This window comes from Hypanus sabinus, chromosome 3 (assembly GCF_030144855.1).
Source record: "Hypanus sabinus isolate sHypSab1 chromosome 3, sHypSab1.hap1, whole genome shotgun sequence".
Classification (NCBI taxonomy): Eukaryota; Metazoa; Chordata; class Chondrichthyes; order Myliobatiformes; family Dasyatidae; genus Hypanus; species Hypanus sabinus.
Genome location: NC_082708.1, coordinates 104,770,444 through 104,789,428, shown reverse-complemented (window position 1 = coordinate 104,789,428; position 18,985 = coordinate 104,770,444). Strand labels below are relative to the sequence as shown.

General features: G+C 43.1%; 1 protein-coding gene across 4 annotated transcripts in view; it reads right to left on the bottom strand.

The window, feature by feature from the left end:
• The window catches only part of acox3 (acyl-CoA oxidase 3, pristanoyl), a 149,137-nt gene that overhangs the window by 126,372 nt on the left and 3,780 nt on the right, over window positions 1-18,985 (bottom strand). Inside the window, exons 1-2 of one of the 4 annotated variants that reach the window (XM_059964888.1) lie at window positions 17,194-17,251; window positions 394-580 (exon numbers count right to left, since the gene is read on the bottom strand). The exons of 1 other annotated variant lie outside the window; for it this stretch is intronic. In XM_059964888.1, the coding sequence (XP_059820871.1) occupies window positions 394-558 (165 nt within the window). In that variant the 5' untranslated portion in view covers window positions 559-580; window positions 17,194-17,251. Of the gene's footprint in view, window positions 1-126; window positions 146-393; window positions 581-17,193; window positions 17,252-18,985 lie in introns of those variants that run through there. 2 more of the 4 variants (XM_059964889.1, XM_059964890.1) reach the window with 2 other exon arrangements.

Sequence of the window (18,985 nt, the reverse complement as noted above, 5' to 3'; positions counted from 1 at the left end):
TAGCAGTTATGGTCAAAATGACAATTAAAGTGACTTAACTTGACTTGAATTACTCCCGCATTTTGGGTATGTTGCTCGGATTCCCAGCATCTACAGATTTTCTCGTTTGTGATTTGATCGACATACCATTCCATATTCACAGTTGCTATTTGGACTCTACCTTCCAGATACCTTTCAATTACCAGTCCAGTTAATTAACCACCATGTTAACTGCAGGATAAAAGAAGGATAGAGATATATACTAAATGCTGTGATTAGAGATTAAAGTCACACGTGGACAGAATTCATGCTCCTTGACCCACATCTCTCTTGGTTCACACTGCAGGTTTTCTGCCCATTGATCCTCCTCAGTGACAAAGTGTGATCAAGAGTTATTACTTGGTGTCCTTTTACCTTCACTCTGATAACTTCTTCTCCTTCCCAAAACAGAGACAATTCCTTCCAATTAAAGGAAGTCCTTTTCCGATATAAATCCAGTGGACCTTTGGGAAAATCTGGCAGCAGAAAATCGAATGTATCTTCCTTCGTATCACTTTCTGGAGGATTGGTAGCACTCATCTCTGCTTTAAGGTGTGTCAGTCTACAACAACAAATATTTTGAAGTAAATAATAGTGCTAGATCCAATACTTATGTTAGTTTGAAGAACACTATTAATATTGCTTACATTAAAAAATGAAGATTCTGGATATCTAAAACCAAAGGAGAAGATACTGTGGAGAGAGAAGCACAGCCAACATCACAGGTAAGAAGTTTGTAAAGTTTCTTTTGTGTCCTTTCCAAGTTCTGAAAAAGGGTTTTGGGATCTGAATCATAGACTTTTAAATCTTTTCCCATCAATGTGGCCTAACCTGCTAACTATACCCAGTATTTCTATAAAAATATCACAGTAATAGAAATTAAAATCTTACATTTACATTGTTGGTGGCATTATGAATCTGGTGAACCACAATTGGGTAATAGTAAGTGTCACTAATGACTGTTCTTTGAAATGTAGCCAACCTGGCTCATATACACAGACATTCAATTATCACCAGTTACTTGTGGATTGTAGCGCCAGATTTAAAAAGTGATAGGGGCCTATTGGGACTTCCTGCAGAGATTGGTTAATTAGGCACTTGGTAAGGACCGATAAAAAGAAGTTAGGCTTAAGCAAACAGCCATTGTGTGAGTGGCTGCTGTTGGAGTGGGACAGAGTTGGAGCAGGGAAGTCAGGTGTTTGCTCAAGAGAGTTCGGAGAGAGAGGCGGAGGCTAGGTTGAGATTACCTTTTTTTTTTATTAGTGCCGAGCTACAGTAGTGAGAATGATCCCACTTCACTGGTGTGCTCCTCATGCAGGATGTGGGAAATCTGTCTGGATGCAGCTCCCTACAGACCGTGTTAGGGAACTGGAGCTGCGGCCGCACGACCTTTGACTCGTTTGGGAGAATGACGAGGTCATCGACAGGAGCTGCAGGGAGGTAAGTCACACCCAAGTTGCAGGAGGCAGTCAGGAGAGGGGAAGTGGATAGACAGAGAGCTCCTGTGGCCACTCCCCTCAATAGCAGGTACACCACTTTAGGTTCAGTTGTTTGAAAGGGGAACAACCTACCAGGGGAAAGCCAAAGCAACCAGGTCTCTGGCACTGAGACTGGCTCTGTGGCTCAGAACCGAAGGGGAAGAAGAGGACAACAGTGGTGATAGGGGATTTAATAGTTGGGGAACAGACAGGAAATTGTCTGAGCATGGAAGAGACTCCCACATGGTATGCTGTCTCTGTTCAGGTCTATGACATTCTAAACGGGAGGAAAAGCAGCCAGAAATCTACATCATGGGTAAGAAGAGAGATGAGGTCCTGAAGGGAGAATATAGAGAGCCAGGTAGAAAGCTGAAAAGCAGGACTTCAGGGGTAGTAATCCTGGGATTGCTGCCTGTGCCAGATGCCAGTGAGGTTAAGAATAGGATGATTTGCAGAAAAATGCATCACTGATTCAAATTTTAGGATTGTTGGGATCTCTTCTGGGGAAGGTGTGATCAGAAAGAAAGGGACGAGTTATGTCTGAACTCGAGGGGTCCAATATCCTTTCAGGCAGGTTCACTAGAGCTGCTGTGAAGGGATCAAACTAGCTTCACAGGGGATAGAAATCAGAATGTTAGGTCAGAGGATGGAGCAGTTGGTGTAAAGATACTGTAAAGGATAGGCAGTGGCTAGGGCATAAATACAGTCAATTCGATTGATTTGTGTGTGTCTGTTTTCATGCAAGAAATATGAAGAACACAGGTCATAAACATACAGCATACATCAGAACATGGAACCATGATGTTACAGAGACTTGGCTGTCACAAGAGCAGGAATGGCTGCTGGATGTTCTGGGGTTTACATATTCAAAAGGGACAGGGAAAGAGGTAAAACGAGTCGGGGAGTGGCAATGCTGACTAGGGATATTATTACAGCTGCAGAAATGGATGAGGTCATGGAGGTATTGTCTACGGAGTCAGTGTTGTTGGATGTCAGAAAAGGAGCACCAGTCATTTGGGAGTGTTATTCAGACCCCTAAATAACAACAGCAACACAGAGGAACAGGTCGGAGACAGATTTTGGAAAGGTGAAAAAAGAACAAAATTGTTGTCACGGGTAACTTTAACTTCCCTAATGTTGATTGGCACCTCTGTAAGGCCAAGGGTTTAGCTGGGGCAGAAGTTATCAGATTCCTGACACAACGTTTAGAGAAATTGACCAGAGGAGAGGTCAAACAGGATCTGATACTGGGCAATGAATCTGATCTTTTGATGGGTGAGCATTTCAGAGCAGTGACATTTACCATAGCCTTGGACAGTGTTAGGAGCAGACAGTTTGGAAAGGTATTTAATTGATGGGGGAGGTGATTAAGATGCTATTTGATAGGAATATGGGAACATAAACTGGGAGCAGATGTACTCAGGGAAATGCATGTGGAGCTTGTTTAGGGATCACTTAATGGGGCTCTCGACAAGTTCTGACGAGAGATATGAACCATCTAGTCAAGAGAGAGAAAAGCATATTTAAGATTTAGGAAGTCCAGAGTTACAAGGTTACAAGGAGGAAGAAGTTTAAGAATGGATTTAGGAGAGTTAAAAGGTAACATGAAAAAGCCTTGGTGAGTAGGATTAAGGAGAAACCCAAGACCTTCTACATACTGTTGCCGTGAAGAGCGTTAAGTTGATTATACTGAGGGTAGGACCAATCAGGGATAAAGTGGAAACATGCCAGGAGTCAGAGGAAGAGCTAGTCTTCATTGAATACCTTGCTTCAGTATTCACCAATGAGAGAGAAATCGATGAACATGAGGCAGCATAAAACATCCTCTTCTTTAAATGTAGACACGCTGGAACTTTTTAAAGACATTAGAATAGCTGAGTCTCTGGGACCTGATGGATTATACCCAAAGTTACCATGGAAAGCAAAAGAAGAGATTGCTGCACCTTTGGCCATGATCTTTGCATTTTCACTGACCACAGGAGCAGTATCAGAGAACTGGATGGTGGCAAATGTTATTCCTTTTTCAGGAAACCCTGGAAATTATAGAACAGTGAGTCTATGTCAGTGGTGGAAAAAATTTAGATGGTGATGTAATGTAAAGATTTTTATTCCTGTTACGAATGAGGAGCAACTCTGATGGGCAAAAGGGTGCAAAGTTGCCCCCCCCCCCTTTGAGAATCGCAAAATCGCTATTATTTCGGGTCTGATAACCAGGAAATGAGAGAAATACACAGCATGTCAGTAATGAGAGAGAGACACAGGATAACAGAAAAGGCAGTTGTTATTGACAACACAGGAATACACAAAAGTGGAATGTCTCCTTCTAACAAAAGTGGAACAGAACCACTGATTACTGCTATTGTCTCTTGGAGAAGGAATTGTGTATTGAGTACTGTACTATTCATTGAAACCCCTCAGGGGGCAGCCAGAGTGGTCTGGTTGAGGGATTGCATCATCCCAACCTGATTGACATCTGAGACCCCGTGAGTGGGGATAAAAAGTCGGGTCTGGGGAACACCCCTCAGATGCACCAGGAGAGACGCTACGAGACCGGTGGGGGCTTGTGTGTGTGTCCACCCTTGCCTGGGTGATGAGTCCTCCACGGAACAGTCTAGCTAAAGGACGGATACGGATCAAGATCGTAAAAGGAAAGTCGGCAAGTTTTTCTCTCTCTCTCTCCAACAATTGCCACACAGTGATCAACAACGACTGCAGCCTGTATGAACTGAACTGAACTGAACTTCATATTTCCATCGGACAATTCATTATCCCCTAGACAACGATACAGCTTATTTCTTATTGATGATTATTATACCCGCACTTTTAGGTTTAGTATTGATGACGTATATTATCTGTATATTTGCATTGATATTATTTTTGTGTATTTTTACTAATAAATACTGTTAAAAATAGTATCATCAGACTTCAACGCATACTCCTATCTTTGCTGGTAAGACACCTAGTTACGGGGTTCGTAACACTCGTCATGTATGTGAAGGATGTAAGAAATAAAGTCAATTCAATTCAATTCAACATTAAATTGCTTTGGTTAGGAACTTAGTTAATGAAACACTGTAGTTGTGAACTTCCCATGATTTCAGGACGTTTACAAGGATCCGTGTGTAAAAAGTGTCCGTAGGAACATTGGGGTCCCAAGCCATCCCAACCACAATCTAGTCCAGCTGCTACCATCTGGGAAACGGTACCACAGCATAAAAGCCAGGACCAACAGGCTCTGGGACAGCTTCTTCCACCAGGCCATCAGACTGATTAACTCACACTGACTTGAGTGCACTCTATATTACATTGACTGTTCTATTTATTATAAATTACTATGATTGCACATTTAGATGGAGACGTAACATAAAAAGTTTTACTCCTCATGTATGTGAAGGATGTAAGAAATAAAGTCAATTCAATTCAAATATTCTTAGAAACAGGATTTATGAGTGTTTGGAGAAGCATAGTCTCATTAGGGATAGTCAACATGGCTTTGTCAGGGCAAATCATGCCTCATGACTGAATTCTTTGAGGCAATGCCAAAACAAATTGATGAAGGCAGAGCGGTGGATGTGGTGTCAATAGATTTCAGTGAAGTATTTCACAAGGTTGGACAAGCAGCAGACTCTGTCGTTCATGTTATGATGTGTTTCTGCTGTCTGGTTACTCTTATTTTTATTGCTATTTTGTCCAATTTTGATTGGGATGGACTGGCTCTGCGGCCTACACTCAACAAAAGAGACAGAGGTTGAACTGAGCTGAGCTTTATGAACACTCCTAGATTGTTTCAATGGTTTGAGGTTGTTATTTTATATTCTACGTTTTTTGCTCTTTTTTTTTGCCATTTACACCTTTTTTATGCATTGGGTGTTTGATGTTTTCTTTGAATGAGTTCCATTGTGTTTCGTGGTTTTGTGGCTGTCTGTGCGGAAAATGAATCACAGGGTTGTATACTCCATACAAACTTTGACAACAAATGTACGTTGACTTTGAAAAGCAAACACGAGGAAATCTGCAGATGCTGGAAATTCAAACAACACACACAAAATGCTGGTGGAACACAGCAGGCCAGGCAGCATCGATAGAGAGAAGCACTGTCGATGTTTCAGGCCGAGATCCTTTGTCAGGACCGACTGAAAAGAGAGATACTAAGAGATTTGAAAGTAGTGGGGGGAGGGAGGGAATGTGAAATGATAGGAGAAGACCGGAGGGGGTGGGGTGAAGAGCTGGAAAGGTGATTGGCGAAAGTGATACAGAACTGGAGAAGGGAAAGGATCATGGGACGGGAGGCCTAGGGAGAAAGAAGGGGGAGGGGGGAGCACCAGAGGGAGATGGAGAACAGGCAGAGAGAGAAAAAAAACAAACAACTAAATATGTCAGGGATGGGGTAAGAAGGGGAGGAGGGGCATTAACGGAAGTTAGAGAAGTCAATATTCATGCCATCAGGTTGGAGGCTACCCAGCCGGTATATAAGATGTTGTTCCTCCAACCTGAGGCCTCCCAACCCATGATCCTTTCCCTTCTCCAGCTCTGTATCACTTTCACCAATCACCTTAAAAAGGGCCTGAAGGATCATTGGGGACCCAAGTCACCCCAACCAAACTGTTCCAGCTGCTACCATGTGGGAAATGGTACCACAGTGTAAACAGGCTCTGTGACAGCTTCTTCCACCAGGTCTTCAGACTGATTAATTCATGCTGACACAACTGTATTTCTATGTTACATTGACTATCCAGTTGTCCGTACTAGTTATTATAAATTACTATAACTTGTGATGTAAAGATATTTACTCCACATGTGAAGGATGTAAGTAATAACGTCAATTCAGTTCAATTGATGGAAATAATTCAATCTCATCTGTTAGATGCACATACTGGCACTATCCCAATGTTTTGAATGAGAGGATGCTCTTGAGGCCTGCTCTTCCCATTGAACATCTCTCTGTTCACTGAATACGAACTGTATCCTCAGTACTGGCAATTATTGCTCATCTCTAGTTACTCCTCAACTGAGGATGTGATTCAGAATGAACCACAGTTCTGAAATTACACACAGACCAGACATATAATCTCATGTGTTTTCTTCTCTGAAAGACGTAGATCAAACAGATTGGTGTCTATCATGATCTACTGTAGTACATTTACACTTACTGTACATGTTTTTATTTCCAATATTTTATTACTTGAATTTAAGCTTCTCAGATGCCACGATTGGATTCAAACTCACGCCTCTGCGTCACTGATCCGGATCTCAGCCTGCCAATCAATAACATAACCACATTGCTACCAATTACCTTTATTCATGATCGGATATGGTGTGGCAAAACTGCAGAGCTCCAAATCTATCTACTGGTGTGACACCACTCTGTCCATAATACAAATCTGTCATTGTCCTGATCTTCACCAGGATGGGCTTGCTGCTCCTGACACGCACCATTTCATTTTTCATTGAATGAAGAGTGGTCCCCTGACTAGAAGGTAGTGATAGAAAGTTATATCAAATCATAAATGTTTTAACACTCCACAGATCATCAACATTTACAGCAGATTACAGCAGGGTTTCATTCCTGTGAACGGTTCTTAACTTGAATATTTCGCAGGTTCTCCCAAACGGCTTGTGTACGTGCAGGCTGAATATAAATCAGGTATCAGTAAGCTCTGGAGGACCTGCACAACCTTGCTTTCTGCACAACATATATTCCTCTAAACAGTATAACTGTACAAGTACAAATCAGTGTTATGGTTTGAAGATCTCTAAATATATTCCAGCTAATTGCTTGGGCTTAATGAAGATTCCAGTGTCAGCCAGCATAGAGTAATTTTTCTTCAGTTTATCTATGTTGAAGTACTTAAGCATGTTAGGGCTCTGGCTTCAGAATTATCTGCTAATTAAACTATGTGTAAAATTAAAGCCTGATCTTACCCAGGTCAATCTGAGCCTAATTACATACAAGTTTTCCATGCCTGACCCAATTATCATTATAAATACAATAATTTAAAATATGTTAATAACATACTGCAATCCCAAGGGGGATGAAGAACTCAGCCAGACTAACACAGCGTAACCCAGAAGAGCCTGACTCATCAAAATGCAGATGGTTTATCAGAATTTTCATTTGATCTGACCAAAATCAAATCCACTCAATGTCAGATCCCGTCAGCCTTTAATCGAAGTTGTAGATCTACTTACCCAAATTAGATTTGGAGTCACACAGTACTCCAACTTGCTATTAAACTGTTTACTTCAAATAATGTTCCAGTTACGCAGGCTTAATATCTTTCCAAAATTACTCAACCTATAGATAGCACAAATTTTACATCTACAACACCCTGACTGAAAGATAAAACTAGTAATGAAAAACAGGAATTCAAGAACTGCCAAGAACTTTCAGCACCATTTTCAGCATCTGCCTTTCTCGTTTCTGTTTATCTTAGGTCTCCCAAAAACATATTGCAAACAATTCACCAAAAAAATTAAGTAATCACATTAGCAGATAGTAGAATCAGTAAGATTTCTTAGATTTCTTGGTCTTGATAGAATCATGTTAATGATCTAGGGAATGTCCAAACATGAAATCAAATATTGTCATGTTAATATGCAAATTTGGTGACTCAACCTCTTTAAATTTCCAATCATTATAGACAATAGACAATAGGTGCAGAAGTAGACCATTCAGCCCTTCAAACCTGCACCGCCATTCTGAGATCATGGCTGATCATCTACTATCAATACCCGGTTCCTGCCTTGTCCCCATACCCCTTGATTTCCCTATCCATAAGATACCTGTCTAGCTCCTTCTTGAAAGCATCCAGAGAATTGCCTCCACTGCCTTCCGAGGCAGTGCATTCCAGACCCCCACAACTCTCTGGGAGAAGAAGTTTTTCCTTAAATCTGTCCTAAATGACCTACCCCTTATTCTCAAACCATGCCCACTGGTACTGGACTCTCCCAGCATCTGGAACATATTTCCTGCCTCTATCTTGTCCAATCCCTTAATAATCTTATATGTTGCAATCAGATCCCCTCTCAATCTCCTATTATATTATATTTGACCACCAGTGATAAAACCTGATTCCTAAAGTTGTCAGCGGTAGTGTATGGGAGCATTCAAATGGTTGAAGATTTGAATTCTACTTCGTAAGACACTGGGCACAAAACAGGGTGCTGCCAACTGCTCCCTCAAGTGGTTGCTTTCATTATATTTTCAAAAGATACTTAATTACACTGAAAGCATGTCATTAAAACTCATGGTCTGTTAAATGAGAGTGGCGTAGAGAATGTTGATGGAGAAGATGAGTGCTGAGCTCTGGGGAAGCGTACAGGTTGAGTTGAATGATTTAAGACAAGCCTGCATTGGACTGTGAAGCTGATCTATATCTCTGAAGATTCAGAGAGGAAAGTAACAGCATATATAGATTTATTAATGTCAGCCCAGTACCTTGTTGCTAGACCTTGTTCAGTAGGTTTTCAGCAAGACCTACTGAAAGCAGTTAGGTACTGTTGAAGGCTTTGGAGACATTCCACAGAAAGGGCGCCTTCGAAAGGAACAGCCAGAATGTGCAAATATGCAGGGAGAGGAATGGCAACCAGCTAAAAAACCAAAACAGAGAGAATGCAGAGGCACAGAGATGGATGCTCTCTCGCAAGAATGAACCGAAGCAGCGATTATGCAGCTGAGTTCATAGTATATGATAAAGCATCAAGAACAGTGGATTATTGTGACAACTGCATTTGTTGATTGGAATTGTTAGCCATCGAAATGTTTGTGTCTATAGGCATTATCAGAAAAAAATGTTTATTTGAGCACAACAGCCACTGGAGAGCAAGGACCCTGAGGTGAGGGTGTTGGTGACGTTGGGTTGATAATGAGCAAAGTCCACACAGGCAACATCAATACAAAAGTACACTGGCAGAGGTGAGGCAGCTGACCAGTGCACAACTAGAGGGTTCTTTTCTGACAAATTTGTTATCAGTAAAGATGAGGCATGGCAGAGCACCTCAGCCAAGTAAGCTGTGTATCCTGTGCCATGTGAAAAGTTGTGGACAACTGCGCATTTAAGAAGTACCTCGAACTGCCTCAATTTGAACTCGAGTTTCAGAGCAGGAGCGGCAGCTAGAAACACTGCAGATCCACGGGATGAGAATTTTGTGGATTATACCTCTCGGAGACAGTCAGACTAAAGTTTGAGACTGTGCAGGGAGAGTGACTGTCGGCACACTAGGAGCGCCAGATAAATACACTGGATGGCTTCCATTACATGGCTAAAAGAATAGTGGAGAGCAATTCATATTACTGGGACCAAAACAGGTACAGTACCTGTACAAATTGGATGTGGCAACCGAGGCAGGAATGAGATTGATGTCCTTGACGAAGTGCAAGCATTGCTGGGGGGAGGGGACTTAAAACTAAAATGGACAAGCAGGGGACCCTATGCAGGGAGACAGAAACAAGTGGAGAAGCAAAAGTGAAAGGCAGAGAAATCAAAGGCAAACTGACTTTCAATGCAAAATAATGCTTAGGGTTCAAAGAATAATGAAAGGCAAAGGTAAAGGTTCCACATCTCAATGGGTAGAGCATTTGCAGTAAGAAGGGTGAATTAATTATGTAAATAGAATGACATAGAAAACAGACCAGTACAGCACAAGAACAGGTCCTTCCTCCCATGATGTTGTACCAAACTAATCAATGGTAGGATCCAATCCATTGGATCGCAAGAGGCTACAAAGCATTGAAGATTCACCACAGTTCCATCAAGGGCTCAACCCTCCCCACCTTCAAGAGGTGGTGCCTCATGAAGCTGGCAGGCTTAACTAGAGATCTTTCACCATTTGGGACACACTCTCTTCGTATTACCACCGTGAGGTGGGAAGTATAAGAACCTGAAGACCCACACCCATCAACTACTTTCCCTCTGCCCTCAGATTTCTGAATTGTCCATGAACCCATTAGCACTACCTTGTTCTTTATCTTTTGAACTATATATTTATTGTGTAACTTATAGTAATTTTTAAGTCTTGCATTGTATTGCAGTTGCTAAACAATAAATTTCATGACACTTGTCGGTGATAATGAACCTGATTCTGATTACAGACTTGGACCCTGAGATCCCTCTGCACATCAACACTTTGCCGTTGACAGGGTACCGTCCCTTCATGTTTGATTTCGTAAAATGCAACACTTATTGTGTATGCCCACAAGAAAATGAATCTCAGGGCTGTATTTGGTGACAAATATGTACTTTGATAATAAATTTACTTTGAACATTGAACTTGGAACAACCTATGGACTCACTTTCAAGAACTCTACAACTCATGTTCTTGATAAAATCTGTTTATTTATTTATTTATTTTGTATTTACACCGTTTTTCTTCTTTTGCGTATCAGTTGTTTGTCAATCGTGGTTTGTGTATCATTTGCCAATGATTCTATTGTTTTTCTTTCTTCTATCATAAATGCTTGCAAGTAAACAAATCTCAAGTGTTGTTGTGTATGGTGACATACAGTGCTTATAAAAAGTATTCATCCCCCTTCTGGAAGTTTCTATGTTTTTTTGTTTTATAACATTGAATCACTGTGGATCCTACCTGGCTTTTTATGACACCGAACAACAGAAAAAGACTCTTTCGTGTCAAAGTGAAAACAGATCTCTGCAAAGTGATCTAAATTAATTAGAAATACAAAGCACAACATAAGTAATTGTATAAGCATTCATCCCCTTTAATATGACACACCAAATCATCACTGGTGCAGCTAATTGGTTTTATAGGTTACATCATCAGTTAAGTGAAGATCACAGTGTGCAGTCCGGGTGTTTCAATGGATTGTGGTAAAAATACACCTGTATCTGGAAGGTCCAACTTCTGGTGAGTCAGTATCCTGGCAAAAATTACACCATGAACACTCCAAGCAACTCTGTGAAGAGGTTATTGAAAAGCACAAGTCAGGAGATGAATATAAGCAAATTTCCGAGTCACTGAATATCCCTTGGAGTGCAGTTGTCAATTATCAAGAAATGGAAAGAATATGGCACAGCTGTAAATTCCCCTAGAGCAGGCCATCCTCAAAAACTGAGTGACCGTTCAAGAAGGGGACTAGTGAGGGAGGCTACCAAGAGACCTATGACAATTTTGGAGGAGTTCCAAGCTTCAGTGGCTGAGATGGGAAAGACATCAACTGTTGCCCAGTTGCTTCGCCAGTCGCAGCTTTCTGGGAGAGCGGCTCAAAAAAAGCTCACGAGATCCCGGCTAGAGTTTGCTGGAAGGCATGTGGGAGACTGAAGTCAGCTGGAAGGTTCTATAAGCTGAAATTGAGCATTTTGGCCATCAGACTAAGGATAAGCTAAACACTGTACATCATCAAAAACACACCATCCCTACTATGAAGCATGGCTGCATCATGCTGTGGGGATGCCTCACTACAGCAGACCCTGGAAGGCTTGTGAAGGTAGAGGGTAAAATGAATGAAACAAAATAGAGGGAAATTGTGGAAGAAGACCTGATGCTGTCTGCAAGAGAACTGCGACTTCTGACGAGATCTGTTTTCCAGCAATGACCCCAAGCATAAAGCCAAAGCTACACAGGAATGGCTTAAAAACAACAAAGTTAATGTCCTGAAGTGATCATGTTAGAGACCAGTCCTCAATCCAATAGCGAATTTGTGGCTGTACTTGAAAAGGACTGTTCACTCACGATTCCCACGCAATCTGACAGAGCTGGAGCAGTTTTATAAAGAATGTTGCAAAGCCTCTAGAGACCTATCCACACAGACTCTAGGCTGTAACTGCTGCCCAAGCTGCATCTGTGAAATACTGACTTGAAGGGGGTGAGTAATTATGCTATCAATTATTTTGTGCTTAATTCTTGTAACAAATTTAAACCAACTTGTAGAAATTTGTTTTCACTTTGACAAGAAAGTCTTCTGTTGATCAGTGTCAAAAAAGCCAAATTAAATCCACTGTGGTTCAATGTTGTAAAACAATTAAAACATGAAAGCTTCCAAGGGAGAGGGGTAAATACTTCTTATAAGCACTGTAGACATACTTTGAGAATAAATATGCCTTGAATTTTGAACATTAAATATTCCCTAGCATGTTAAGATGGACTTTACCTCACAATCTGCCTCATTAAGACCTTGTGCCTTACTGTTTCCCTGCACTTTCTCTGTAGTAGTTACACTTTATTCTGCATTCTGGATCACTTTACCTTGTTCTCTCAATGCACTGTGCAACGATTTGATCTGTATGCCTTCCATTTTGCTATTTAACAGTTTCTTAAAAGCGCCTATGTACCTTTACAATCTAACCCCGGCAGGGTGTTGCATCAATCTCTGTGTAAAAAGCTTACCGCTGATATCCGCCCAGTACTTTACTCCAACCCCCTTGTAGTAGCCAATTCTGCCCTGGGAAAACATCTCTCTGTCTGTGCCTCTCACCAAGTCGCCTCTCCCCCTCCTTCACTCCTAGCTTGCTCAACCTAGAGATACACCCTCTAGTTTGGACAGCATCCTGGTAAATCTCCTCCGCACCCTCTCTAAAGCTTCCATATTCTTCCTATGAAGAGATGATCAGAAGTGAAAACAATATTCTAAGTGTGGACTAACCAGGATTTTATAGAGCTGCAATATTACCTTGCAACTCTGGAACTCTGTACATACCGGCTGTGTGGTGAAAAAGGAATAACAGCACCTCTTTCACCTCAGGTGGTTGAAGGAGTTTAGTATGGGCCCCCTGAATCAAAGGAACTTTCTACAGGGGCACAATTGGGAGCATCCTGACTGGCTGCATCACTGCCTGGTATGGGAACTGTACTTCCCTCAATCACAGGACTCTGCAGAGTGGTGCAGACAGCCCAGCGCATCTGTAGATGTGAACTTCCCACTATTCAGGACATTTACAGAGACAGGTGGATAAAAAGGGCCCAAAGGATCATTGGGGACCCGAGTCACCCCAAACCACAAACTGTTCCAGCTGCTACCATCTGGGAAATGGTACCGTAGCATAAAAGCCAGGACCAACAGGCTCCGGGACAGCTTCTTCCACCAGGCCATCAGACTGATTAACTCATGCTGACACAACTGTATTTCTATGTTACATTATCTGTCCTACTGTAAGACTATTTATTATAAATTACTATAAATTGCACATTAAACAGAGACATAACATAAAGATTTCTACTCCTCATGTATATGAAGGATGTAAGTAATAAAGTCAATTCAATTCAACTCAATTGCTTGACTAACGTGGGCCAACACACACCACACGCCTTCTATCAACATGCACGGCACCTTTGAAGGATCCAAGGATGCCAACCCCGAGATCCCTCTGTTCCTCCACACGAAGAATCCTGCCATTAACCTTGGACGCTACCTTCAAGTTCTAAAATGAATCACTTCACGCTTTTCCGTGTTGAACTCCACCTGTTATTTCTCAGCCCAGCTCTGCATCCTGTCAACATCCCACTGCAACTTCACTGACCTTCGCATCACCCACCCATCCACGTTCTCATCCAGTCATTTATAAAAGAGCAGGGGTCCCAGAACAGATCGCAATGGAACACCATGGGTCACCAGAATACTGTCCATCTCCTACCATCTTCTGCCTCCTACGAGCAAGTCAATTTGGTATCTAGACAGACACACTCCCTGAATCCGATGTCTCCTGACTTTCTGAATTCCCCTACTATGACCACAAATCAGTTGTAGTACCAGAGGAAACAACACACTGGACCACTGTCACAAGAATGGCTAATGTGTTATCAGAGTGTCTGATCACCTGGCTGTATTTCTACTCCCTGAGTATAGGCAGAGATGGCACCTGCAGTGAGGATCAAGGAGGTATGGACAAGGGAAGCACAGGAGCACTTAAAGGACTGCTTTGAATCGGTGGATTGGACAGCATTCAGGGATTCACTATAGAATCTGAAAGAGTATGCGCCTACGAAAACTTGCTGTACATTTCCAAACCAAATGCTTTGGATGAACCAGGAGGTTTGCCGTCTGCTGAGGGTCATATCTGTAGCATTTAAGTCTGGTGACCCAGGTCTGTGCAAGAAAACCAGGTATGATTTGCAGAAGACTATTTCAAGGGTGAAGAAACAATTCCAAGTGAGCTTGGAGGCCACATTGGATGCACGTCTACTCTGGCACGGTTTGCAAGAGATTCCTTCCCACAACGCGATGCTTCACTACTAGACGAATCAACCAACTGGCAGATGTACTCAAGGCCATTTTTCAACCTCTCACTGCTACAGCTGGAAGTTCCCACCTATTTCAAAAAGGCAACATTTATACCAGTGCCTAAGAAGAGTAGAGTGAGCTGCCTTAATGACTACAGTGATGAAATGCTTTGAGAGGTTGGTCATGACTAGACTGAACTCCTGCCTCAGCAAGGACCTGGACCCATTGCAGTTTGCCTATCGCATTAATAGGTCAACGACAGACGCGACCTCAATGACCTTAAACCACCTGGACAATACAGACACCTAGATCAGGATGCTGTTCATTGAATGTAGCTTATCTCAACATTTAACACCATCATTCCCACAGTCCTGATCGATAAGCTACCAAACCTGGGCCTCTGTTCCTCCTTCTGCAATTGGATCCTTGATTTTCAAACCAGAAAACCACAATCTGTGCAGATTGGTGATAATAACTCCTCCTCACTGACAATTGACGCTGGCGTACCTCAGGGGTGTGTATTAGCCCATTGCTCTATACCCATGACTCTGGCTAAGTATATTCAGCTTTGGTCACCGAATTACAGGAAGGATATTAATAAGGTTGAAAGAGTGCAGAGAAGGTTTACAAGGATGTTGCTGGGACTTGAGAAACTGAGTTACAGAGAAAGGTTGAATAGGTTAGGACTTTAATCCCTGGAGCATAGAAGAATGAGGGGAGATTTGATAGAGTTGTATAAAATTATGATGGTTATAGATAGAGTGAATGCAAGCAGGCTTTTTCCACTGAGGCTAGGGAAGAAAATAACCGGAGGATATGGATTAAGGGTGAAGGGGGAAATGTTTAAAGGGAACATTGGGGGGGGGAGGGCTTCTTCACACAGAGAGTGGGAGAGTGGTGGGAGTGTGGAATGAGCTGCCAAATGAAGTGGTAAATGCAGGCTCACTTTTAACATTTAAGAAAAACATGGACAGGTATATGGATGAGAGGGGCTTGGAGGGACGGGCCAGGTACAGGTTAGTGGGACTAGGCAGAAAAATGGTTCAGCACAGCCAAGAAGGCCCAAAAGGCCTGTTTCTGTGCTGTAATATTCTATGGTTCTTTAGCTCAAACACCATCTATAAATTTACTGATTATACAAACATTGTTGGTAGAATCTCAGATGGAGATAAGGGCATTCAGGAGTGAGATATGCCAACTAGTGGAGTGGTATCACAGCAACAGCCTTGCACTCAACACCAGTAAGATGAAAGAGCTGATTGTGGACTTCAGGAAGGGTAAGACAAGGAAACACATAACAATTCTCACAGAGGGATCAGAAGTGAGCAGTTTCAAGTTCCTGGGTGGCAAGATCTCCGAGAATCTAACCTGGTCCCAACATATCAATGCCGCTATAAAGAAGGTTTAATGCCTTGGGAAAGGGCTCACTGCTATTGTAATAGTTTCTCTGTAGCTGCAGTGTTTGGGACACAACTGGAGATAACAGGGGCTTCAGAATGTGCGCTGGCCAATGAGGGGAGCTGTTTTTCCTTTCTCATGTGCCTGAGACAAGGGAATTCATGGTCTTTGGGTTCAGGAGAGGATGGAGAGAGAAGATGCCAGAACGGGGAAGTCGTAGACTGCAGGACTGAGTGGACTTGGAATGTGGTCGGAAATTCATGACGCCCGGGGGGAAATCGATGGAGAATGACCAGATAAAAAAACAGTGAGCACAACGTGCACTTTAGACTGTTTCATTAAAATGGACCCTTTTCTTTTTGTTTTTTTTACTAACCCTATAGACAAAAGCTCAATCGTTTAACTGCATAAGGTGTATTGTTTGTTATTCCGTGGTACTGATCTGTAACCGGGGAACACATCACACAGCATCCACCTAAACCAGAGTTCTTAAGTTTGGCCGGGCTGGAGGTTGTTTCCCCCTAGATTAACACAGCTGGCCGAATCTGAGGATTACAATTGTGGGGGCTCATCCGGGATTCATTTCATTGGATGCTGTGTGATTACCCTGAGCATTGAACCAGTGGGTTGTGTGCTTTAAGTCTGTGCTGGTATAGATGCTGCCGGAGTGGAGTGGTGATGTTTGTTCATGGGTTTACCAGTAACTAACGTGCACGTGTTGAGTGGGGTAGATATTCGTACTCCGGATGAATTGTTAACTTGCCTGTTAAGTACTGTTAAAGGTGTCTGCAAAGTTACGATTGCGGGCTGGAGGTTGGATATAATGGTGGGCACAGACATCGTTTTACTGCAGACTTGCATTGACGTAACGGCAGTGAAGCTGCCCGGTATCATCGGGGCCCCAGGTGAGGCAGGGTCATGGACTGTCCCTACTGTCAGGGAGGAGAGTGTAGCGGAGTGGGCCGAATCACAAGTTGAGTTTCCCGTAGCTGGGGTCAGAGATTTCAAAGACAGGGTTCTATCATTTCTGAAGAGTAAGGGGAAGGAATGGTCAGATTTGGAATGTTTAATGAGTCCCTGTCCCCCAAGGAAGAGTGAGAATTCTGAGTTAGTATCCGCCCTTACCTCTCTGGAGGATAAATGGAAAAATGCCCAGGTGCAAAATCCAAGCTATGGAGGGCTCTGCCTATCCTCTGGAATAACACGCACCCTAAAGGGAAAGGGGAGTATAAGATGTGCAGAGCAGACCTCTCAGTTGTTAGATGAGTGGCAGTGTTCTGATGACGTAAAGCGAGTATTTGAGTGGGCGGGCTGCTGACATTGTGAGAGCCATCAGGTCCCGGTACCCCCTAGCCTGGTGTCTCTGGGGGAACTGGTATTTTATAACTGGTATCTGACACATTTACCATTGACACCATTCAGTGTACTGGAAATCTGGGGTCTTAGTAAGGGTGATTATCCATATGATGGTTATTTGTCAGTGAAGCTGGAGTTTTCGGAGGCCGATGTGGGATGAGGTCACCTTCAAACCAGAGGTCACCGGATGAGGTCACCTTCAAGGTGGGGATGCCCCTGGCACATCTGTTCCCGGTGACGGTAATGTCTAGTGTCCCTGTGAGACAAGTCGGGGAGAAACTATTGGAAAAAGGGGGAAAGTTGACCGCCGAGTCATTCAACTTTGGGGACTCCCCGGTTCCTGCAGGTTGGGAGAGGAGGCTGGCAGAGAAGATACTGAAGCAGGAAGGTGTCTTTTCCACTGACGAGTTTGATGTGGGTTGTTCCAAGAGCACTCGTCACACTATCCTGGTGACTGAGCTACCTGTTCAGTGAAAGGTCGTGGTGATTGGCGCCTGCAGAGGTGAAAGACATTCGGCAGCATTTGTGTAAGTTGAAGGGAGCCTGGATCATCACCGAGTCCTGAAGCTCTTATGTGTCCCCAATAGTAGTGACCCGGAAGAAGAATGGGAAGGTACAGATGAATGTGGACTACAGAACACCGTCCCTGACCAGTATATTGTCCCGAGGATTGAAGATTCACTAGCCCGTCTGAATGGTATGAAGTGGTTTAATGTGCTCAATTTGAGGAGTGGATATTACTGGATCCACATGAGTGAGGCCGACAAAGAGAAGATGGCCTTTTTTATGTCCCCAGTTCGAAAGGATGCCTCAGGGTGTATTGGGAGCTCCTGCAACCTTCCAGAGAAGACAGTGGGGGATATGAACTTGCTTGAGGTATTGGTGTATTTGGATGACCTCAGTGTTTGAATCCACCTTGGAGGAACATGAAGCGGGGCTTAGCAGGGACAGAGGGTCTGAGTGCAGGTAGGCATGACCGATAGACCAGGGGAGGCCTCTCCAGGTAGACCAGAAGTATCCCCAGTGATGTCGGAACATGAAGAGGTAGATGAGGGGGTACGGAGGTCGCAGAGAATCAGGAGACCACCAGATAGGCTGGCCTATGCAGCACTTGGGGAACAGAGTGTGGCCCCTATCGCTCTGGGGGGCTATATAACTGCCTTTTACACCTGGGTTAGACTTTGTGCTTTGCAGGAAGGGTTGGCAAATTATCTCAAAGTCATGAGGACGTGACTAAATTTGGTGGGTGAAGAGTGTAATGCCCTGGGAAAGGGTCCACTGCTAATGTAATGGTTTCTTTATAGCAGCAGTGTTTGGGTTATGACTGGTGATAATGGGGACTTTGGAATGTGTGCTGGCCAATGAGAGGAGTGTTTTTCTTTCTTATGCACCTGAGAGAAGGGAATTCGTAAGCTTTTGGTTCGGGAGAAGATGCGAGAGAGAAGATGCCAGAATGGGGAAGTCGTAGACTGCAGGACTGAGTGGAATTGGAATGGGGTTGGGAGTTTATGACGCCCAGGGGAAATCGATGGAGAACGAACAGACAGGAAACCAGTGAGCT